At 35.7% G+C, this 25,790-nt stretch overlaps 1 protein-coding gene across 1 annotated transcript in view; it reads left to right on the top strand.

The window, feature by feature from the left end:
- The window catches only part of LOC126755280 (protein sax-3), a 236,083-nt gene that overhangs the window by 199,554 nt on the left and 10,739 nt on the right, over window positions 1–25,790 (top strand). Inside the window, exons 11-16 of the mRNA XM_050467729.1 lie at window positions 3,430–3,511; window positions 4,910–5,080; window positions 20,013–20,105; window positions 20,303–20,501; window positions 23,878–23,999; window positions 25,016–25,168. Of these exons, the coding sequence (XP_050323686.1) occupies window positions 3,430–3,511; window positions 4,910–5,080; window positions 20,013–20,105; window positions 20,303–20,501; window positions 23,878–23,999; window positions 25,016–25,168 (820 nt within the window). The remainder of the gene's footprint in view (window positions 1–3,429; window positions 3,512–4,909; window positions 5,081–20,012; window positions 20,106–20,302; window positions 20,502–23,877; window positions 24,000–25,015; window positions 25,169–25,790) is intronic.

Here is a 25,790-nt window from a genome sequence, read left to right as displayed (position 1 = left end):
AAAACAGAATAATACAGTTTTTTTTGTGGGGCAACGGCAGCTTTGGGCCATTTAACGGTTGCTGCTGCGGCTGCAGCTCTAACTGCACTCTGATTAGTGACGGCGCGCTTCGACACGGCGGCCGTGTGGCTAAACGCCTGCTTCACTTTATGCTTTGTGGCAGCCAGGGCGCTTTTTATTATGTTGCACGCGTGTGTGTGTGTGTGTGCATTGTTTGGCATTGACCGCAAGTGGCTTTGTGGTAAGCGCATTGCATGCCACATGCAACGCAAATGCATTTCGCCCGCCATTTCGCGGTCAATGTTTTTGTTGCTGCGCTAGTTGCAAGACCCTCAGCGCAAAGCTTTCGTTTGGCGCGCATTGCGGCCATGCTATGCATTCTTGCAACTTGCTAACAATCTGCGATTCTTTCCAGCGCATTTCTGCAACTATTTGTTGCAAGCAATTTCATCCACATCTGCTTTTCGCATTCGCTGCGCTGCGCTGCGGCTGCCTCAGCGATGGCGATTTAGATTTGCGCAAATTAACATAATCAAAAGTATAAAATGGCACACGCCATGCCTTGGCAGCATACAACACGCTCAGCAATTGCTGGCAGTGCAACAAACGCTTTTGTAGTTTTGTTCTCCGTTTCGAATGTGCGCCAGTTGCATGTTGCAGTGCCTGCTCGCCAGCTTCGACTTTTTCGGGCATCATTAAAATTTGTTGGCGGCACACAATGGCGCGTACTTTCCACAGACTCACATGCGCGTATGCATTTGTGGCAAGATTTTTTGTCGACGCCTCCATTTTTTTTTTATTTTTTTTGGAAAGCTGCTATCCTTCTGGCTTTGTTTTAGTGACTGCTTGCCTTCTCAATGCTGTTATCGACATTCCAGTTGCTGGCGTTTATTGTTTGCTGGCCTTTTGTTTTTATTGTTGTTGCTAGCAAATAGCATTGCATTGCTTGCATTTGATAAACACGCCCAAACCTGCAGCTGCAACTGTAAAATACATTTCAAATTTCACCATTGACTTTTGTGGAATGTTTGAAAATGTGAGGTTATGTGCATAAATATGCCGCTATATTTGAATATATGCATTTGGTTTGTAGTAAGTATATGCCTATATTGCTTTTTCGGTATAGCTGCTGGCTTTTACTATCGCTCTGTTACTTTTTTTACCGTTATTCGTTCATTATTAAAATTTTTGCCTTATAGCAGAACTTAAGATCATCACACATAGTTAGACGGGCCCCAAAATTGACATATTTATATGTACAAATATATATAGCGGTCAACTGTGGGAGAGGCAAATCCCCAATATAAAAGAATCCCCAAAATCGAAATGTCCAAATTTTATGTATAGTAATCGTTAAGTTCATATAACTTCTAGGTTGCGTTAACTAGTCTCAAACTGGTTCGATGTGGCTGTTTTTATGTTGGTTTTCATGTCGATCATGCGGTTTAGATAATTTCAGTATTTGAAACGCCTTTGACACCAATATATCTAAGTTATATTCCCTGCTATGTAAATCGTCCTGCCACAGTTACCTTTAGTAATGACCTCTTATGTGGGTTGATTATTTTCCTTTGCCCCAATCTCTTTTCAGACAAACTATGATTGCATCTGACTCCAGCTGAATTCTTTTCTACCAAAGTAATTATGTAAAGATCACAAGGTTTATATTCATTCGGAGCCTTTTCTCTTGGGTTTCTTTTATAACAATTTCTTTATGTATTTATGAGCCGGAATAGATATCAAAATTGACGCGGACTGGTCTATTTAAACGTCGCGCAAACCGAAATGGTAAAATTTCTGAATGTTTTGAAAAATCGTTCTCTATAAAGATGCTTGAGAACTTCTCTAAAGGCCCTACATTCATCAAACTCATGTTTACTGGTTACGGAACATTGGTTTATGAATATGACAACGAAACTGTGTAACAATCTGTAGAACGATGTTTCAAAAATTAGCTGAAACCCAAAAAACCATGTCGAAATCGGCCAGAAACCAGTGATGATCCTCGTTGATTACTGTGGTGTGGTTTATCATGGTCAATGAGGAACACTACTTGGCCTTTTAAGGCATTTACGCGAAACAATTCGTCGTAAATTTGTGGTCACGGATTCTTCATAAGGATAATGAATGTTACTGTCTTTTTGAATGAACACGAACCGAGAGTCATCGCTTAGCTACTCGTTTTGCCAGATTTTGGTCTCTGTGACTTTTTTCTGTGCTCGAATCCTCTTCGTGGAACGCGCCTTGAGTCCATTTAAGCCATATAAATGTGTAGTTCTCTGAAGGCATTAAAGGCTAACCAGTCGGGTCTTATACATAGCAAGTGTTTCGAAAATTGTATTAGACTTCGGTATGCTTGTATTGCAAAGTAGCATAAAGACTTGTCAATCTGAAACAAATTTGATCACAAAGTATAATCGCCTTCTTTATGTCTTTATCTAATATACATTGTCTCCATACTGTGACCTTTTTTTAAGTTTGTTAATAGAGTTTCCAAGACATTTTACTTTGAATTGGGTTCTTATAATCCTATAATTTCTCTGTAGAGTGGGACTCATAGTGGCATAATCGTGAAGTATACCTAAGTCACTCATAGTGGGACTAGGCGTTCCTAAACCTATCTTGAGCTCATAGTCTGCTCTCTAAATGTAATAATTGCTTCGAACACAGCCTTCGTTTCGGTAGACTACTGCGAGCCCAATATAAACCATCTCGCTTTCGAAAGTACCGCAAGGGTCAAGTAGTTTGAAGCAGGTGTTGATCGAAAGTTCCACAATAAACTTTACCACGATTCTTAATATAACACATAAAATTAGTGTATTAAGTAAGTGCAGTACTGCAAAGCCTTTCGGTCCCAACTTAGTATCATTATTCTAAAATTACAGCATTACTACAGAATTTTCGAAAATAAATTCTTGAAGAATTTAAACTTCGAAAATATACTATACTACAAAATAAAATGGTATAGGCATCCTCCAAAAGATTTTGCAACAATATATTTTTATAGAACTGACCCCCCCATTGCATGCTCATTACAGTATTTTCTTCCTTCAATTTCACTTTATTCAACAATTTATATTCTTCCTCATTATTTTGTGCTTGCAACATTATCTGCTTAATTTAGATGTAAAATGCAAATTTTAATGACTTACAAGTACCATAGATACATACATACGTATGTATATGTCTATATATACGTCTCCTCCATATTCTTCTGTGTATATTTACGCCATTAGTGGCCAGCTGGGCGTCCTTTGCACAGCATCTTATCGCTACTCTTCACATTTCTCATTTTAAAAGTATTTTTTTTTACAATATTTCACCTTTCGCTGCTTTTATTTTGTCACATCGCCCATCGTGCCACACATCCATATACCTTAGTATTCTAATTTTTCTTTCTTCTAACGTTTATCTCTTCTCATTTTACAGCTACACGGTGGAGTACTTCAGTTCGGATCTGCAGACAGGTTGGGTGATTGCCGCACATCGTGTGCCTGATCAGCAAATAACGGTAAGTATAATGTATACACAACTTGCAGCGGCATTTTAAAGGCGCCCGCAGACTCATATGCATAAGTACTCAGTTGAGCTCATATGAGCTGGTAATAAGTGGGATAAAAGAGAAAATGAAAATTCGCCAACTTCGCCAGGTGTCCTGTTGCCTTTATATAGCGTAGTATTTATACATAGGTGTGTATGTGTGTGTAGTGAAAATTTGAGCATACATTATGTAGGAGTGTTTGTATGTATGCGAACGGCTATTCATTTCAATTTTGCACTTTTTCTGCTGGCTTTCTCATATCTCCTACACATACATCATACAAATATGCACATATGCATTCCTTTGTTAGCTTCTGCATACTGCTAACTGTATGCAAATGCCCAACTTTAGTTGGTTTTTGTAAGTTTTGGCTGTTAGCTAAAATTATTGCCTTTCTACCAGAAAGTGGCTCACATTTGCATCTAATTTTTGCTCGGCGCACTGCTTCTAGTTTTTAGTGCCCTCATTGTTAGGTAGTTACAAATATGTTTGCGCATGTAGTATATGCCTCTGGTCTTCATATCTTTAGCTAAGCAAAATATTCCGAATATATTAAAGTGGCAATTTTATGCATATGTGTACGTGCAACAGTGTTAATGCACCTTGGTTGTGGCTTAAACGGGTACTTTGAGTTTCAAAGCAAAAACTAAAGGAGTCTTTAATGGCCTTGCCTTCGTCTACTGAGTAGATATTTTCTTGATTTACTGTTATTATCAGTCACACAACTTTAAATTTTGGAAAAACTAGCGTCAAGATACAAGTTTAAAGTGATTTAATTGCAGTGCTGCATGTACAATTGTTGTCAGTTCTTGCGCTAGCGAAGCAATAAACTAACTGGAATATATATCCGATTTAAAACTTCATTCTTAAGCATTTCATATTTCTCGCTTTGGGTTATGACTATATTATATAGAGTAGGGAATCCTTAAATATAATATAGACTCCTTAATGCGTATATTCCCTGGTGTGGCTTTCTCTAAAAATGAGTTTCTTAACCTTCATAGTTGAAGATTTACTAAATTTTCCCAACCATAGCTCTTTTTATAAATCCATGACTTGCTAATTCACAAAAATCGATAGGACTATAGCTTAGCTATGTTATATACATATATACAATATGAAATATCATAGTTCTCTCCTTGTTTCCTAACCCACATACAGATTCTCATTAAAGAAATATGTGTGATAGTATATATTTCTTCTACTTTAGGAAATATATCTACTTGTAAGTCTATGTACATAGCCTTTAATAAGGCTCTTAGTTTCCATGCAGTTAAGTTTCTCAACAATTTCACCTAATTTTTCACTTCAGTGCATTTCCTTCCATTATAAAAAAATATTATTAATTTGTTTGATTTTTTTTTTCAGATCTCCGGTTTAAAACCAGCCACATCGTATGTCTTTCTCGTTAGAGCTGAGAATTCACATGGACTGTCAGTGCCCTCCGGTCTCTCGAATGTCATTAAGACTTTGGGCACAGAATCGGGTACAGTGCCGCCAAGTGAAATATCTGCGGCGCGTGCAGTGTTGAGTGGCAAGGTGAGTCAAGCTTCGTATTTTTCTGTACCCCTTTAAATGTAAAAGCTGAGTGTGTGCCATATTGCGAGTAAAATGTGAAAATATTACTTGAGTCCTCATAAAAATGACTAAGAACTCTATTTACTCAGAGCATCACATAAGTTATCAATACAACTCTTTAGAAATACTAGTTTCTAATTAACAATCGATGGAGTAAACTGAAAATGGACTGATTGGGCTTTACAAAAAATCACTCTTTTTGCGACCGATCAACAACATTTCCAACAAATTTTACAGATCTTTTAGCTAAAAAACTAGCTAGCGTACTATCTCATGTGCTTTATACCAGTCTACTTGATTAATGACACTTGTCCGTTCGATTCGATTTAAGTTCAGCAACCCATTTTTCTACTGTTCCAATTGTATGTAAACAATCGTTATACACTTTTATCATTCGTTCGTGAATTTCTTTTGGTGCTACACCTCCAAAAAAAAAAGAATTTTATAACTGCACGATTTTCAATTTTTTCCATTGTAAAAAAATACTGTGACATGGCGACACTAAATGGCTTCTCAACAAAGAATGAATTGATAGATTGAAATGAACTTCACATACGTTCATATGAAGAGTGTACCAACGTGGCCAGTAGCTATGCCCTCTCTAATCGCACAGCGAAACATATTGAACAACCTGTTAATCTGTAGCGAGTTGTTTAGAAATTTACTTCTAATATGTAGTTCCTCAGTAAAATATAGGGATATATATCGTCACTCTTTAATTTTTAAAATTTAGAAATTATTCTAACTATTTTAAGCGCTTTACACCAGTATACTTAATTTATACCAGTTTTACCTAGTTTATACCAGTTGTTTGTTCGATTCGCTACATTAAAATTTTTTCAAAAATTCAAAATTATTATCATCTTTCTACCTTTAGTAATAAATTTTGCTTCATTTTGAATATAAATTATCTAGTTGTTACGAATATTATTTCTAAAATTCTGCTAACAAAATATGTAAACGCTCTCCATTCAATAGAGCACACCCATTTTCCGGTTGAATTTTGCGAAATCTCTAAAAGTTTCTGTTCGACAAGCCATAAAATGCCCTTAAATATAACTTCATTTTGTTATCAATGCTTGCGCACAGCCAAAGTTCTACTCAAAACAATTTGATAAATGCGTTCATTTCCACCACAAATGCGAGTCGATGCATCAATTCAAGCGCTACCGCACACCAACAACTCCAACGCTGAACCAGCACCAACTACTGACCCACTTTTCAGCGGAGAAATTGAATAAAAATCGCATTTTTCCGCCATTGCACAGCAGAGGCACAGAAGAATTTGTTATTTCACTGCGCATTTTTTATGCCATTTTCCGCACGCCAGATGGCGCATGAACTGCATAAATTTTCGCTTGTGAAACGCATAAATATTGCGCGTTTTTTACGTTTCCCATTTGGGCAGTTCACGGTAAGGATTGCACACCTGAGTCAATAAGCGAAAAAATTCGAAGAAACGAAAGTTATGTGCAGGGAAGAGTGTATAAATATTGGTTTAAGGTACGAAATGGACGCAGAGCGCAAGTGAACAGCGAAAATTTGTAAAAAAAATGTTTGTTTTTGTTCTTTATAAAAAGCGGAACTGGACAGAGGCGCGCTTGGAACAGCGCAGCAATTGACCCAAATTGCAATTAACCGTTTGAGTGTCAAGCTATCGAAAAATAATCGAGCTGCGCGATATTTATGCGCCCAAAAGTATGCAGTGAAAACGCTGGTGGCGTGTAAGCTTTGCTTGTGTGGGTGTTAATGCGTACATGAACATTATTCTTCAGCAATTAGTTTACGACAACAGCGAGAAAAATTAGTACAGAAGAGGGTTATAGTCAACAAAATGTTTATTAGGAGGGAGCTAAGCCGAATTTCGGCCATAACAAAGCGGCTTTCCACAGCAAGTTGGCAGGGAATTTTTTTCTTTATGTTGTTGTTATTTTTTATAAATAAAAAATATATTTTTGGTTGCTGCTTGAGCGATTATCATAATTCCTGCCACAAGCGCAAGCAGCAAGCAGTCGAAAAACAGTAAAACTCACGCTAGCCTACATAATTATATCCATTTGTACGAGCAGCAAGTGCTGACAAAGCGCCACAGGACATTGTATGAATGTACAAGCATGTGGTACAAAGCAAGTAACCCACAGAAAATGTGGGCGGCAGCACAAATTATCATTAATATAAAATATGATGTGCAAAACTGGAAACACTCAGTGCCGAGTTAGCGGCTCACGCTAAGAAGCACCAAGCATTGGCTCTCGCATGCTTACATAAGCACATACATACATATACATTACGGTGGGTAAAAATATATAAATTTTGATTGGTTCTTTGAAAAATGGATTTCTGGACAAAGCATGAGCCCTTGGAAGATTCAATATTTTTTATTAGCAGATGGAAAAAATCATTTCTCGCTTCCAACTACATAAGAAGACAGATATGAATTGTTCTATCTGATAAAGAGAAAAAAATTGGAAACTGCAAGACGGAAGGTCCTTTAATCCGGAGAGGTTTTCTAAGAAGTGTCTAAAAATATATTTTTCAGAGAACAAAGCGAAAAAAATTTTCGTTTTTTGACCCACCCTCATGCATATATGTAAATGTGTGTATATGTATGCATGCGAAAAACAAAGCAAACATATTCAATTTTTTTAGCCACCCTAATGCATAAAGGAGCAAAATTTTTTACCCACCCTAATGTCTACAGCAGCTCAAGATTGCTGCAATGAAAGAAAAGACATCCCGATGCTATTAATTTGTGGCAAAGGCGCGCGCTCAGTTCAGCGCAGCATGCCTGCGGCGGCATACACTTCCGTTATTTATTTATGATTCCGTTACAATTTATTGCGTGAATAATTTTTATAAATTGTATGTGTTACGTAGCACAAGACAAGCCATGAAAAAGAGCAACAAAAAAGGTTGCAAAGAAAACTGCGAAGAATTTCCGTGCTGAAAAAGGCCAAACAGGTTTCAATAATCACTTGTATTTGTGTTTGTAGCGCCTGCATATCCTGCCAGCCCACACTTTTTGTTGCGCGCACAAGAAGTTGCGTCTATTGTTGCCACATATTTGCATTGCGCCCGAGCAATTTTGGCCTGCACATGTGTGCTTATATAAATATATGTTGCTTACAGCACGCACACATAGACGCTTGACTGTGAACCTCACTTACAGGTATGTATGTGTGTAACTGCCTCGAAGCGCAGTTTTTACACTGCATTAACAATGATTGATATTACCACTTAGCATCGCTGAGCACAAAATAAATATAGAGGTGTGTGCGGCAGGCTGCCTGCTTTCAGCTCGCAGCTGCAAGGCTTCTATTCAGATATGTGGTGGTATTTATATATATAAATATAGCCACCGTTGCGTAAAGCGGCAACTTAGCACCCAAATACTCTCAGCAGCGCCTGCAGCTATATTTGCTTATAACAATTTCCTCTCCCGCTTGCACCGCACGACTGTTTTTTCCCAACCATTTGCTTTCCAACCACTGCTATCCTCTTTTCATGCTTTGTTCCCTTCTTTTTTGCCATTTCTCCATATTAAATGATGCAAAAAATTCCAAAATATTGTATTTTATGCCACCTTGCTGAGTGTGTACCACGCCTCCTCGCCTAATAACATGTCAAGCATTTGAATTTATTGAGGCGCATGTATTTTTTTTTGCAAACTTGCTTTGTTACTTTCCGTATTCACATTGCTTATCTGGATGCTTAGCATACATTGAGGCGCGCTTATGCTTTATGCAAAAGCATATATCTATATACAATACAAATATATGCACATACATGTATATGTGTGCATTAATATGCGTAAGTAGTTAGGCGTGCTTGCTGGAATATCGAAATGCCATCAATAATTTCTGTGGATATTGTTTCGTGCTCCCATGAGAAATGCGTTTGCTTAAGGATATAAAGAGTTTGGGAAATATTATAAGGATGCTAATGTGTATAGAATGTTATATATGTGTGTATACATACTATATATACGCTATCATAAAAGCTGTGCTTTGTGTCAGTACACTTGCAGAAATTTTGTAATTTCGCTGAAAATCTTAGGCTTAATTTACATTCCGTAGCATACTTCATGGGACATACATATATAACTTTTTCATTTATTTTACCTAAATTTTTGATATTAATCAAACAAGTAGCAACATTTATCTATGAAACATAATTTTTTCTTGGTTCTACTTCATATACTAGCATCCTGTTGTACATTCTATAAACAATTTTCCTCAGTGTTCCACTTACAATTGCCCCTCAACCTGTAAAGCAATAAAGAAATTTGAATTATTATTACCCATTATTTGTTGTTTCGGCTGAATTGCCATTTTTTCTCATACCTCTGCGCTGGAGGCGCTCAACCTACATTGTTATTATTATTATTATGGCAATTTTATTGTTGCCTGACTGCTTAGCTGCTGTATGTACTTATATCGCGTATGTTGGGTATGCCTTAGCCCGCGGGCAAAAATATTAAGTCGAATTACTTAAGTTTGCCTAAACGATAAGGTCGAAACTGCGCTTAATTTGCCGGAAGGTTTTTCTTCTCTTTTGTTAAGGATTTTTAGTTATAATCGGTTTTAGATGGTTGCCCGGTGGACTTTTTTTAGGATGTAGGTTGGATTAATTTTGAAAGCATTTTTTGTGTAATGGATTTTATTGTTTTAAAGCATTTTTATATGGTTCGTAAAATGTGTAAGAATTTTGTTATTGCTTAGGGTCATACTCTTGATAAATTGGGGCAATTAGCTCATTTTACGTCTCACATTATGTGTAAAAATATTTTGGAATTTTTTTTTTAATATTAAAAAATGAAAATTTTCGATTTTTAGAACCAATCATACAAAAGAAAAAAAAAATTCAAAAAATGGTCATGCCGAATTGCAAGCAAATGGTGCGATTAGAACTTAAGATACCAACTGCAGCGGCTATAAATATTTCGAATTTTCATATATGAAAAATTTTTTTATATTGTAGTGCGAAATATAATTTTTTTTTTAATATCTAGGCTAACGTTTAAAATCTTAAATAAATTTTGCAATTTTATGTGCTTCTCTATAAAAAACACTTGTATGTGTGCACCAAATTTCTGTATAATTTATTTTTTATTGTTTATTTTTTTTGTTTTTTTGCTTTCGAAATTTCGTCATCTTCTGCCTCTAACTTCACTGGAAGCTATAACATCAACTACAACTTCATTTTACTTTCACCGAAATTTTCACTTAAAATCACAGCATATCACTCATACGCCGCGTAAAAACTTTTTTTCTTCTTTTTTGCCATATTTCTTGAAAATTCTGCGCTAACTTTCACAAAAATCAAACTTTTGCTTCACTGCGCCTAAAAGTGTGCTTGAACTTGCAGCCATACAAATAAGACACACACCTCTATTTGCATGACTACGCAAGCGGCGTCTATGTACATTAAGTTTTCTCCACCACCAACGCACTGCAAAACTGCTGCGTACAAGAAATTGTTGGAAAATGTTCACGTTTCCTTGCAACATGAAGTTGCGAAGCTCAAAGTTTTCAACTAGAATTTTCTGCATTAATTTTTTCCAATTTTTATCGCTTCAACTAACACATCGACATGCTGTCTTAGTGTGTACAGTAGCATGATGGAAGCAGGCGTCTGGCGGCAATCAAGCCAGTTGGAACAAAATGCCAAGCACGACCGGGCGCCGTCAACCAACCCTCAATGCGGTCGACAGCATCATTATTATCGACAACGCAGCACTGTGTGTCTGCGTGTGTTTGTTGATGACTGCCGTTTGCTGTGGAGGTGAGCGTGCAATGCGCAAAATGAAGCAACTTGCAGCGTGTAGCAAGCCACAAAGCGAGGCATAAAAGCTGGTGAAGGTAGCAGTGGCGGTAGCAAAGGAAGAAACTACCGAAAAATAAAGAGAATGAAATTGCAGAAAAAATCTCAAATAATGGATATGGCTGTTACAGAGATCTGAAAGGTGCAACGAAGCTAGGCATAAAGGCCAAGAAGTTACGGCCGCATAGCGCGAAATAGCCGCTTGTTCGATATCGACGTTTTCAATGACAGCCACCGCTAGCCTCAACAGAACCACCACAATCGCTGACAATGAAGTTGAAGCTATGAAAAGCCTGGCCGACGCTTACAAATCGGGCTTTTGAAATATGCAATCAAACAAAGTAACGGCATTTGATAGGCAGAACATGGCGGCGGCGCTGTGGCTGGCGTCAATGCAATTTGTGCAGCGCTCGAAACTTTTTGAGCGAGTGAGAGATGAGCGACTGGCAGTGAAATGTGGCGTGGCGAGTTTTTACAATTTTTTTTGCGATTTTTTTCTACTTTTCGCGAATTTGAAGAATTTTCCCCGCAAAAATTTCTCGCAAAAAAATTTGAATATTTTTTGTTGCCGCGGTGTCTTTGAAGCTGGAATTTATTTAAAGAAAAAATTAAGTGCCACACAATGACGCAGCTAAATAAACACCGAAAACTGCTTTGGCTTCGCAGCAAAAAGTGTCTTCAAGTTCATGCGTCGTCTAAGTTCGCAGACGAGTTCGAACAGTCAAGCCAGTCGCTGCTGCATTTTATGGTGTTGCAACGTGGCACTGCCACTGTACGGAACTTCATTTGTCTGCCATTGAATGGAAAGAAATTACAATAATTGTTGCTTTTACTGCGCAAATTGCAAGAAAGCAAAATTTTCATAAGACAAATTACGCTATTTTTGTTGTCGCTGAAGAAATTATTTCACAGAAGGGCGCTTACATTGTTGCAAATACAATAAGAGTTAGTATGAGTAATGATAGTACGAGCTATTGTTTTTGTAAAGTCTGCTTGCAAGCATATTGTCTGAAAAGTTGCAAAATTTGAACTATTAGTTGTTGTTGCTGTTACACTTCATTATCTCGATTGCTGTCGCTTGGTGTCTGGTTGTGATCGGTGAGTTTGCCTCTTCGGTTCATTTTAGGTTCTTGAAAATTTTTAAATATTTTTTATGGAAATTCGTAAAGACTTTACAGTTGTTAGTAAAATCTGGAAATGTACGAATTGTGCTATTTATGGGATGTTTGATTGCATATCGTGGCTTTGTATGCCGATTAGAGCATATACTTACACACGCACCTTATACATGTGTGTGAAAAAGAAATAAGCAAATATCGTCAAGGACAAATTTACATCGGTTTGAACTTGCTATAAAATCTAATTGAATCATCTGAGGTAGTGGAAAGCTCTCCTTTATTTTTGTTACAAATATCGATACATATTTTGCTATCTTAACAACAAGGATAACTTCGAAGCTAGTATAGATAAATCTAACCATTTTTATGATGAAAAATTACTTAAAATTAATTTCTCAATCTTCAAACCATTAAAAAAAATCATACTTCGTTTTAAGCCCAGAAATAATTACGAAACTGTATCACAGCGGCATCTAGCTTTTGGTGGAAAGCTTGGCATCAAAATTGAACTCAACTACACTACAATTTCAACAAATTAAAGATATCAACATAATTTATAGTGAAATATTCTTTTTTTATAACAAAAATCCGTTTTTGGGTTTTTTTTGTTGGAGTTAGTAAGTGTAAAAAGATGATCGGAGCGAGATTAAAGTTATGTTCAGTAAATGAGTCTCTCAGGCTTAGGTTGTTGTTGTTGTTGTGCTAACGACAGAATTCTATCGAGTTGACGGTCCTTGGCCGGAAAAAATACGGATCCGTTCCATGTTATGTAAACCCGACTGCCATGGGAACGGTTCAGGTTTAGGTCTCTTATAGCCTTGACAGTCGGCAGTGTTAATCCGGATTAACTGCACACTTAGTCAGATGCAAATTTGTAGATGACAGATGGCAGCTATGCGAATTTGAAACTCTCGTAAACAGCTGATTGTAATTTGTTTATAATATTTTCAATAAAAATGGTTAGAAGATAAACTTTGCGGTTGTTAGCCGACTAATTTTTACAAAGCATTTTTTATTACAGAATCATATCAGCACATTATTTTTAAAACTGCATCATAACATAACATCACAGCATAAAACTTCTTTTTTATCATTGAAAATTTGAAAAAAATCTGTCAGTGTTGCTTATCTTTCATTCACAATAGATTAAAGTTGGCTATTTTCAACAATGTTGCCATGGAAAATGCAGCTAACTCTCTAAAATTTTAAGGATTAAATGGGAGTTAGCAACGTAATTATTTTCACAAACTACTGAATTAATCCAGATTAATGCAGTTAACCCTGTTCCAGGTTTTCAAACTCAAAGCTTCGAAATAATCATCTCTGTGTGTTTTGTGGATTGTTTTTATGCATGACGCTACTGAGCAAAACGTACCAGTGGTAGTTTTGGACTTAGCTTTTGACTATGACATTAGCATGTATTTATATTTTTCAGCGACTGTGAAGCTCTCGAGAATATCATGACTGACATTAATATCATTTAACAGCTTCTTAGTGATGTATTCGCAGCTGACTTATTCATAGTTTCGGGTTATATACCAGTTAAGGCATAAAAATAAGGGTTATTTTCCAAATGGTGATTCGACAGTATTCTAAATAAATTCTATTAATTTTTATACCCTGAACAGGACATACTAAATTTGTGTATATGTAAATGGTTAAGGTGATGAACTGAGTCGATTTGGCGAAGTCTGTCTGTAGGCGTATACGCATACTAGGTACTCAGCTTTTGAGATATCGACCTGCAATTTTTATATACGTCCTTTTCTCTCCAAGAAGTTGCTAATTTTTTTAACTTTACTGATATCGGAATACTATAGCATATAGGTGTCATAGAAACTAATCGATCAAAATCAAGTTCTTATATGGGAAAATTTTTATTTGACAAGATATCTTCACAAAAATTTAAATAGATTACTGTCCAAGGCAGCGCTACAATCTCTAGACAAATTGTTCAGATCGAACCACTATAGCGTATAGATGCTATACAAACACACATAACAAAGTAAAGAATAATATCTTTATTAACATTTTATGCTATATGAACTACATCAGTGAAGTATTGTATAGCTTCGGTGAAGCCGAAGTTAACGTACTTTCTATTTGACTCATCTGGAAGAGTTTCTTTAACACTTAATTGGTAACACATTTATTAAATAATTAATTAGCGGAGAAGCAGGTACTCTTTAATAGTTTAAATAGTAACATATACCAACATCATTAAACAAAAATCTGAAATAAAGTTTGCCTTTCACTCATGAAAATCGCCTAAGCCAAATTAATTTCGAGTAAAATTTTAAAAAAGATAATAAAAAATACTTTTTCCTGCCACAAAATTCGTGAAAATATTGAAAAAGTAGTTAACGCTTAATGATTCTTGCTTTGCTGATATGATAAAGAGGCGCAGCATGCATTTGTACAACCGGCTACTGAGTACGATTGTAGCGACGCAGCAATGCACACACACACACACACACACACACACACATAATCAAAAATGCTACTTGCCACCGCCGCAATGCATGTTCACGCGATAATTGCGCCTTGTTAGAGATTGAAAGGCATTTGTAGCAACTTTTTTTGGTGTGGCACGAAAAACAGTGGCATGCAACGCGCTTAGGCAACGCTTGCCACATAGCAAACAAACATATGTACATATGCGTTTGTGCGCATGTGAAAAGTATTGTTGGTCAGTGAAGTGGCAAGGCACAGTTAGTGGCAACAATAGCTAGAAAAACAATTGTTGCTGTTCGTGCAACATGCATATGTGTGTGTGGAAAAAGTGTCACAAAGATTGCTTGCTGATAAGCAGCCGCTTTTTATGCATACGCTGCTATAACTATGCGCCATGTCTTGTGGCACAAACACTTGACTCGCTGTAGCTGCCACAACAGCGGTATATATAGTATGCATGCAACAAGCACACAGCGTACAACATGATTTCTGCTAAACGCCTCGACTTTTGCATAATTTATGCATGTTTACAATGACAACAAAAACAACAACCAACAACAAACATGTAAAGCAGTTAAGCAGTAAGCAGCCAGCAACCGCAACAACAACAGCACGAACAACAATGTCTGCTTATGTTAACTTGCATATTTGTTGCATGCAACAAGCGCCATCTGAAACACGCTGCCAATGCGGCAATCGATCTTTGTCCAGCTGCTGCTTGCAACGACTTCGTGCCGCTTTTTTATCTCGGTCTTTGCAGCTACTTTCTTGTGCCAATGCTGCGCTCTCACCACATACTAGCCTTGTTGTGGCATGCCGCTAGACGCTGAAAAAATACAAAAAGTGCAAAACGAGAGGGTTTTTCTGTCAGCCTCGGTCGCATAAAATTTAAATAAAATTGAATTTCATAAACACGCGTGGCAGGCGGCGGCTAGTAGTGGCTTTTTAAATGCCGAGGAGTTGCAAAGCAGTCGAGAACAACACCAACAACAACAAGTCATTATGCATAAACGCTTACAAAGTACAGTGTTCTTACAATACTCTCGAACACTTGCCACAAAGCTGGTTGCCAAATGATTTCCCGTTGTATTTTCAAATATGTATTAGAATTTCTTCTCTCACTTGTCCGTGTGTGTTTATGTGTCTCCGAAAGTTGTCATGTCTTCATTTCGCACACTTTTTGCAAATTTATTTTAATTTTTCCGCATTTTTTTGCACAAATGTTTTGTTTATCTTGAGAATTCCATGTCACGCGATAAACTGGTGTTAGCAGCCGATTGCGCTGCAACTGCACGAAGTAGCCGGCAAATGTAACGGGTGTGCTACTGTGCAACTTACAAGCTAAATGTTGCTCTGCAACATATTGATGCTGCGATTTTTTTACTTTTGACTGTTTTGTGCATATATTTTTGGAATTTATTGCTGCAGATTTCTATATTAAAAATGTGTGTTATTTGTGGCGCCACGAATTAGTTATCAATATAGTAGAAGATTTAAAACAAGTTTTTGATAGTTAAAAGTCAATTTCTTATTAACAAAAAAAAATATATATATATTTGTTTATCATAAAATACCGACTGTTCAAAATTAAACTTCGATTTTTTCACTTTCTAGAATTATTTTTTTTTTTTCGTTTTTTTTGAATTGCACATTTTCCATACCTTGAAAGTTTATTGATTTTCATGGGAAAATTTACCATTATAAAATATAGATTTTGTATACCGTCAGAAGGATTTAAATCTAATTATAAAAGTAAAAAAAGAAAATGTGTTAGGAACATAAGAAGGTACGCCAAAGTAACTTCAATAAAATCATGGAATTGGTGCTACAGAATCGACAATGCAATGAACAGTCGGAGGCCTTATGGCATCCTTGGAATAACGAAAGGATCAGTGAAAACCATTTTCACACATCATTTGGGCTTAAGAAAAACGAAAGCACGATTGGTTCCAAAATCATTAAATTTTTTCGAAAACCACCGTCGCCTTAACGTCTGTGAAACAATGCTTTCCTACCAGCAGGATGTCATGAAACATATGATTACTAAGCTTACAACCTGGAAACAGACGATCAGTCGGCCGTATGTCGTGGTAAAGTGGAGCGGAAGGAAGCACCTCAAAGCAAGCCAAATTGTTGACAGTTTTCTTCGATTACTTAAGTACCTATGGTGTACACCGAATTTCTTTCGTCCAACCAAACTATCAAAGAGGAATACCGCTTTTGTCGTACTCGTCGTTTGCGTGAAGATATTCATGAAAATATACCGGAATTTTGGACAAACAACTGAAATTGAAATGACGAACAAAGTGTGAATATTTTTTGCATACGGTAGTACGAGATAAAGATAGGGTACAAAAGACCTAAGATCGCGGAGAAATCCTCGGCTATTTATCCTATCTTACAAGATAAGAATAAAATCCCAAAAAAATTTAATATTTGCAACTTCACATGAGTGAAAAAGGTGTTTATACCAAACTTGTAGATCCTTATATTAGCTACAACTTTGTCGTATAGCATTTTTCTATAGAACCAGTACATTTGCCGGAAATCGGGTTATACCATTATTAATCCTTAAAAAATCAAACATACTCCTCCCTTACTCTTACCCACCTCAGATCGCCGCAAATCATTCCATTTTTAACTTTTGACATTTTATATTTCATTCTACTATACTTTTGTTTTTACCTTTCAAAAATTATACGTTGATCTAAAAGCTATATACTGAAGGAAAATTTTTATTATATTAAATTAAAGGTATAACCTGGTAATCATATCTTTAAAAATAGGTAACCTTAAGAAGGTTAGTTGGGACTTAGATTACTTAGTAACCATATTTAACTCTCTCTGTCTTAAGTAGGGTACTTGGAAATGTAGTAAAATTTTGTCGATCATAGAAAGTTAAATTCTTCGGCCCTCATACATATGTATGTTCAATCTTCATCAGCTTAGAAATATTTTTATTTGAAAAAAATTCAATTTTTTACTGAAAATGTATGTAAATTTGAAGGTCTGTTATGTTCTTAATACATTCAAAACTACTACCTGTCAAGCTCAAAAAGCAAGCTAGTGTCCGAAAAATCCAATAGATGACGCTGGGGTTCAGGTATTTTTAAATTACTTAATTACAGACCGATTAAAATCAAGTACCAAATTTATGCATGAAGTAAATTTAACTTAACATTTGCCAGCCCTTTCTTTTTCTTTATAGAATAAATCGGATAGCTACCACTAAAATAAAACTAGAAACAATACCCATTTAAAGACGGTATTATCGATACATGATTTATTCTTTGTCGGTGCATAACTATCTTTGCTTTCAATGAATCATATTTAAAATTAAAATGACGCTTTTTCCAACTTTGACAAAAAATCATGTTTTCGTTTAGGAAGTCCTACAGCGCATAATGTTTTGGTACACCAAATATCTTTAAAAATCTCAAAATTTATTAAGTTGGAATTAAGATACAGAGCCATATAAATATTCTAGAGTCTATAACTTTTTCGCTTTAGCATTTGTGTTCAAGTGTTGCATTCGTTCGAAACTGCTATTTGATAATTCTCAACGAGTTCATGGAATATATCACATACATCTATACATATATAAATGATCAACGTAAGGTGCTGAGTAGAGTAAGGCATATCCGTCTGACCATCAAACTGTCTGCATATAAGCGAACTACTTCTTCATTTTTTGTGCTTTTTATCGATATAAAATTTTGTACACGTCTTCTCTTTTCCTTTAACTATTTGTCGCAAGTGACCAAATCAGACCACTATATGCTATAGCTACCATGCAAACTGATCGATGAAAAATAAAGAAAATATAGAAGTCTTCAGAGAGTACAAGTATATGTTTCCTTTTCAAGTCAATCAAAAATTTATTTATTTATCGATAATTGTCGAGCTGCAAAGATAACCTTGAAAGTTATACATTATACACGCCAATATTTTAAATATATTTACATAAGTATGCAACATCAGGCAGTGCTGCAGATAAAATGTCAACGGCACAGCTACCACAGCAAAGGCTACAAGTGTTGCAAATGCCGCCTGGACTTTTGTGGCAAGCTAAACAATTTATGAAAGAAATCACTGACGCATGTGTGAGTGTTTGTATGTATGTGTGTGTGTGAATGTATAACTTTTTTCATTTATTTGTAACGCGCGCAATGCGCTGTTGAATATTGTATTGACCCGTTTATTGGGGCATGAAACGCAAATATTTGCAACAGTTGCAGCGCCAACAACAACAGCAATGAGCTCTACATGTAAAATGTTGCTAGTAAGTGAGTGTAAAAAGCTATACAAATACAACGATCTGCAGCAATATGCTATTGCAGCAAAAACAAGAGCAAAAAATGCATGCCACAACAACAAAAAGTGCTTAATAGCGCAAGGTTTGCAACGAAAATGGAGGATAAATGAAAAACTTAACACTTTTTACCAATCAAGCGCGGCCATTCATGACTTCGCTGTGCATATTTATATAAGCATGCAGATGCATACATGTGGTTATGACAAGCTGAGTGCATACACACATACAAATACTCCCGCACATGCATATATTTGCAGACAATTTCTGCCAGGCATTGATTTATAGAGCGCGGCTTGTGGGTGGCGTGCAAAAAATTATTTCATTATAAAGTCATTAAGCGGCAAATTACACTCAGTCACCAGCACACATGCATTCTCAACGTGTGTGTGTGTATGTGTGTGCGTGTATGGAAATGTAAACATTATCTCCGCTCAACCAAAGCTGCGCCAATTTGCACAGCGTTGCCATGCTCTTTGTGGAAATTACATTTTTTTGATGTTGTTGTAAAAAAATGCAAAAACATTACAACGGTTCAAGCCGTGGCGTATAAATTGTGAAAAGAAATTTAATTTCAGTTGCATTCAGATTTTTTACATTGAATATATTTTCAATAAAAAGTGCAATTCGCGTAACTGTACATATGTATATATACAGTTATACATGAAAGAAAATATTGATAGCGTACATTTCTGCAAATATTTTACAGTTATTTTATGATATACACATAGCAAAGTGATATACAGCGACTGAGCGCCGTAAAGTATGCTATAAATTTACTTATGCGACTAATGAGCTGTGCGCGGCCCTGCGTTGTGTGCATGAGCGCGCCGTTATTGGTGGTGAATTGAGGGTTGAAGCTGGGCGGTTAATTTACACAGCGTTGCCATAATTGAAAACTCTATTTGTTGGCTGCAAAAAACAGCAAAATTTAAATAGTAAAAATACATACGAACAACTGGCATACATGCACACTATATAACGGTTTAATTATATGACATATGTATATGCATATTTATAAGCCTACAACTATATACATATATACACATATAACGGTATATTTGTAACACTTTTTGTAGCTCTTTCAGCTTTATTTCCCAATTCACTCTTTAAATTCTCCCAGCCATTTTAAGTGTGACCGCAATTTTTCATTGTCTTTATGCGTTTTCTTTTTTTGTTGTTGCAGGTTGTCGAATTAATTGATGCCGCAGCAATTAATTCCACCGCCGTACGCCTGGACTGGGTAATGCACGTCAGTGTGACGGAGAAATATGTCGAGGTAAGCGCTCTCTTTATATTTATACACAGACTCATTTGTACAGATACAAATACACACAGAGTTGCATTTCATTAAAAGTATTTATACGCAGTTAATAGCATAATTAAACTGTTTTCTTGACTTGCTCATTAATTGTTGGCGCATCAATTGCACGACTTTACGCTTATTCTCTTTTACTCTTTTGCTCTTTGCCACAGGGTCTTTATATTCGTTATCGCGATATAAGCGCCAATTCGCAGCAATATAATATTTTGACTGTGCTGAATCCCTCGATCGAATCGCATGTCGTCGGCAACTTGAAGGAATATACGAAATATGAATTCTTCTTGGCGCCATTCTATCAGACGCTGGAGGGTCAACCGAGCAATTCGAAAATCGTGCAGACTTACGAAGATGGTGAGTGTAGCCGTGGTAGCAGTAGTAATATAATATTATTAAGATACATGCATATTAGTCAAATTGATGAATAATTAAGTAAACTACGACTTGAGGGTTGTGAGTTTATAATTTCGAGATACAAAAGTGAATAGAAAAGCGTTTTCAAGTGCAGGAAGATCTTCGAAAAAGTCAGTTCGGTGATGAGGAAGATTTATCTACGAAATATTTTCTGAAATCCAAAAAGTAAAAAAAAAATATAACTCTAATGAAGATGCCTGGGCTTCGCAGATGCTTGGTCAGCGCTGGGCCACCATTGGTACATGTGCTGTCGCATAAATCGAACGCAAGAGACCTAGTAATCTCTTTGCTTTCAGTTCGGCTAGCCTCTCCGTAGTTGTGGGACTTTTAACGGGCCATTGCCTTATTGGTATTCACGCAGTAAGGCTGGGAATCGTACCGGACGCCATCTGCAGAAGCTGTATGGAAAAATATGAGGTGGAAATAACTCAACACTTATTTCTTGACTGTCCCGCACTTGGAAAATCAAGACTTAAACACTTGGGAGCGCATACCTTCAGAAATCCCACGGAAATGGCGGGAATGGTAATCAAATGCCTGTGCAAATTTGTATTGGCTACTAAGAGTTCGAGCTCAGGTGTTCTTCTGTTCTATGGTGTACTTCTCAGGTGTAACTACATATAGTAGTTCACGTCTTTGACAGATCTAACCCTAACCTATTTGAAGGACTAGCCAAATTGTAATTTTCGACAAAATGGATGTTTCCACAATTTAGATTTCAGAATGGCTTGAAAATCGAAATTATTCCTACCATCAATATCTGGTCTAAGAAGGTGGTATAAAATTGGGCAGAAACGCCTACTATAAATTTTGAAGAAAACTTTGCGGTTTTCTGTATATTAGGTTAAGTTGGCTATCATGCAATACATTGACCAGCAGGCCCTTTGTAATGCCAGTTGGATATTAAGTTTACTTAATACGCTGTAAATTATTACCTTAATTGTCGCTTGACTAACGGCTACCTTAGCAACTTCCCTGATCGAAAAGACTTCTGCCTGGAAATACTGGCAGCTTGAAGGGTCATTTGAGATCTAGCTCTGCTCAATAGATCTCGGCGCCCATTCCATCAGTCATTTTTTATTCGTCTATGTAGACTTTGAAAGTTCCATTCGTGGGTCGCATGCTGCTGTGCCATCCTCATTTAATGTGAGAAGTTCTGGGTTGGAGCAGGTAATTTTTTTTTTTGGAGAGATTAAGTGATCGATCAAAGTTAATCCTAAAATATATAGTGTTATATATACGTTATTGGCATAATCCACATTTGCATCGTATTTCTAAAGGGAATAATATATTTTTTGTCTAAAGCATACACCAGATGCTAATAAGTTACAAAGTCATGATTTCAAAAAAAGAAAAAAATGGCGAAAAATACTAACTTTTATATAAGCGGCGTCTCTGTATATGAGATGAAACGATATTTCTTCTGATATGCAAATTTGTATACTTTTCGTACAAAATATAAGTAAAAATTTACTCACTTAAATATCTATATATTGGGATGCTAGAAGAACGTGTGTTATCAAAATTGATAGTAAAAATATTCCATTTATTCAAAACTGATTAATATGTCAGGCTATAATATTTTCTTAACACCCTGGCAAAAATAATTCAAATTATATACACTCATGTCAAAAAAAAACAAACAAATGTAAGGAGTTTACGTTTAGTTTTTTATATATATTTACTTGCATTATTCAAAAACATCAACACCTGTGCTCTAAGAACTCCCCTAAAGAGTGGTCATAAATTCAAAAATAAATAAATATATACAGCAGTATTGTTGTATTTGCTTTTACGTACTGCATAAATATTTACTTAGAGATCACTCTATTTATTTTTAATAACTACACTAACTGTATAAATGCTGATACTAAATTCGCACTAAAAACTAAAATTTCAAAGGATATTTGCAATAAAAGCAACACAAGCAGAAATATAATATAGCAAAAACAATAATGCTAAGGAAGCAAATGCGTAAAAATATGCGAAAATAAAATATGTTAAGCTTTGCAGTTATTTGCTGAAAAACGCAGGCTTAACGCACATAATCAAAGCGAATGAAAATATTTGCGGAGCTTAAAATTTATACTTTTTTGCGAGCACACACTGCAGGCTAACGCAAAACTACCCAAAACGGGAAGTAAAACTTTAATTTCAAATATTTAATTGGTCAAATGTTTCGTCCAAAACATGAATGTGAATGCCGCTTTCAAAAAGCGCTATAAAGCAAATACAACAACAAGCAAATAAATGCATCAATACAGGTAGCAAAACACAAAAAAACAACAAGCCACGCAGAAAAAGGTAAAGAAAATGCCGCTTTTTAACGGAAATGCTGCTGGAAAAATAATCATAAATGCCTGTATGTAAGTGAACGTGTGAGTGTGTGTGTGTGCATGACTTGGTGCGCGTGCGAGGCCAATAACCGCAACCACACACACGCACTTTTGCACGCTGGCACTGCCGGCAGCAAAAAATTTCAACATATGCACATACACATATATATGCATATTTCATGGCATTTTCCACCAGCAGTTTTTCCCGTGAAACACCAATTTTTTCGGCTGAGTCACTTTTTCTCCGCTATGCTGTGGCTCGTTGTTACTTCACAGCGGCGCCTACACATATGCAACAACATTTTGCAGGCAGGCTTTTCATTATTAACAAGTTCGATGTGCTTACTGCCTGAGCTGCCATTTTGAAAGTACACAAGCATACTCTCAAAATCACATTTATACATATAGATATAAAGGGTGTTTTTTCAGAGCTGTAGGAACTCGTTTTAGGTATGTTTATATTGCAAAAAAATTTAGAAAGTTTTGTGAACTAACCAATGTTTTGACTTGATAATTTTATTTTTTGATAAATTTTTTTTGAAATTTTATGATTGAACAGAGTATGGTTCATTGACATGGCGTACTTTAACAAAATTGTTTGTAAAGGGTTATCATCACAACACAGATTCATTGACATTCACCAGAATCAGGCCTAACTAGACAGCTTGATCTCCAAATTTATATATTTTTTTCGCTTATGAGCTCGCGAAAGCTGTAATGGGTATCAGCACCTTTTTGTGTAAAGAGCTCTGTTACTTTTCCTTACTGAATATGAGTTTTAGAATTATATATCGATAATTTTTGACCAATATCCATAGTCTAATGAAACCAAAGTTCAATATTTGTACTGCGCTTTTGCTGTTAATTATTTTGAAAATTGCATGTGTCTAAATAGACACCCTATACATAGTAGTTATATTTGTTCGGTGTGTATTAACAACTTTTTGAAACTTTTCGCTCTTCACTTCTGTTCATTACAGTGCCCTCTGCTCCGCCGGACAACATTCAAATTGGTATGTACAACCTGACAGCCGGTTGGGTGCGTTGGTCACCGCCGCCGCCGCAGCATCACAACGGCAACTTGTTGGGCTATAAAATCGAGGTAAGTGGCGGTGTATTTAAAATTCGCTATTTTCACATACATATGTAGGAATATATGCAGTTGCCATACTCCTGTAAATATTTTATTTTTTATTTTCACGTTTTTCACATTCCTTTTATTTTTTTTATTTTCATTTTTATTTTTTTGTTTACTATATTTTTATTTTAATTTTTTTTGTAAACTGCGCTCGCCAATGTAAATGTAATTTTGTGGCTGGACGAGTGTATAAAGTTTATGAAAATTTAATTTGAAAACTTTTTTCTACATCATAGACATACATAACGGTATTATGTGTTTCTATGATGCGGGTATTTTCTATTGAAAGTTCCACATGCAGGCGAAAAAAATGCCATGGACATATTAAATTCTGCAAATTAAATTTTCATGGTATTAAAATATTAAACGATTTTGCGCTTTTTGACTGTTGACAATATTTTCGTGATATCAAGCAGCAAGCGCTTTTTTCGCACCGAAAATTTTTGCTAATTAATTGGGTGAAATTGGCAAACCAAACAATATATGCAGTTGTTAGGCTTCTTAATAGAATAAAAGGTTAAAAAAATTTATTAAAAAATATATTTAAAAAACTATAATATAATTAAAAATTTTACAAATAATTTTAGAAAAAACTATAATATATAGAAATTAAAATTTAAAAAATTTTAATTTGAAATAGTAAATAAGCAAAAATATTTTTTAGAACTTAATTTTTCATAATTAAAAAGCACAATTAAGGGGCACACACAGTCGGTAAACTCAAAAAGTTGTTTATTAAAAAAAATATATATTTAAAAGAAAGTGATATGTCTATTGTTTTCAATTTTGAAGGGAGTATTTATAAATTTTTTTCCAATTCACGGTAAAAATTTTGAAGAAAAAATTAAATATTTTTCATTTTACACATATCGCCCACGGTGATAAACAAATATCAAGGAAGTTGCTTGATTTCGGTCTTACCCCTTGATGAAATCTAAAAAAATATTTTTCTTTCATTTTCTAACTTTTTCTTGAAATAGGTCACAGCTGGCACTACACTGAAGGTATTGGCAAATATGACTTTGAATGCAACAACAACTTCTGTGCTACTCAATAATCTTACCACCGGTGCAACATACAATGTGAGACTAAATTCGTACACGAAAGCCGGCGAGGGACCATATGCAGAGCCGGTAAGTCTAACGGGCGCTCTAAAGATTCAGAAAAGTATAAACAAGAAAAAGTTAACTTCACATGCACTTACGAAGATATAATTGTTCTTTTTGTTTGGCACAAATTCAAAGCATTGAAAAAAATTACTTGGCTTACAAGAACTTGAAATTGATTAAAAAAGTTCTTTTAAAATTTTTTGGCAGCTATAGGGTATAGTGGGTCAATCTGATAAAGTTTTTCGGATGTTTTACAGCTATCATAGACAATAATCTGTGCCGACTTTCGTGAAGATATCTCGTCAACTAAATGGTTTTCCATACAAGCAGTGAATTTAATTGATCACTTTGTATGGCAACTATATGCTATTGTGGCCCGATCTGAACAATTTCTTCGAAAACTGAATTATTGCATAAGACTATAACCCATGCCAAATATCGTGCAAATATCTTGCCAAATGACAAAGCTCTTCATACAAGCAATTTGTTCTGAGCGTTCAGTTTGTATGACAGCTATATGATATAGTGTTCCGATCTAAACAATTTCTTGGATGATTATACCATTGTTTCGGAAAATTATTTATGCCAAATTTTATGAAGATATCTCTTCAAATACATAGACTTAATATGCGATAATGGTCGAATG

The sequence above is a fragment of the Bactrocera neohumeralis genome, chromosome 4 (assembly GCF_024586455.1).
Source record: "Bactrocera neohumeralis isolate Rockhampton chromosome 4, APGP_CSIRO_Bneo_wtdbg2-racon-allhic-juicebox.fasta_v2, whole genome shotgun sequence".
Classification (NCBI taxonomy): Eukaryota; Metazoa; Arthropoda; class Insecta; order Diptera; family Tephritidae; genus Bactrocera; species Bactrocera neohumeralis.
This window is presented reverse-complemented; position numbering and strand designations above follow the sequence as displayed.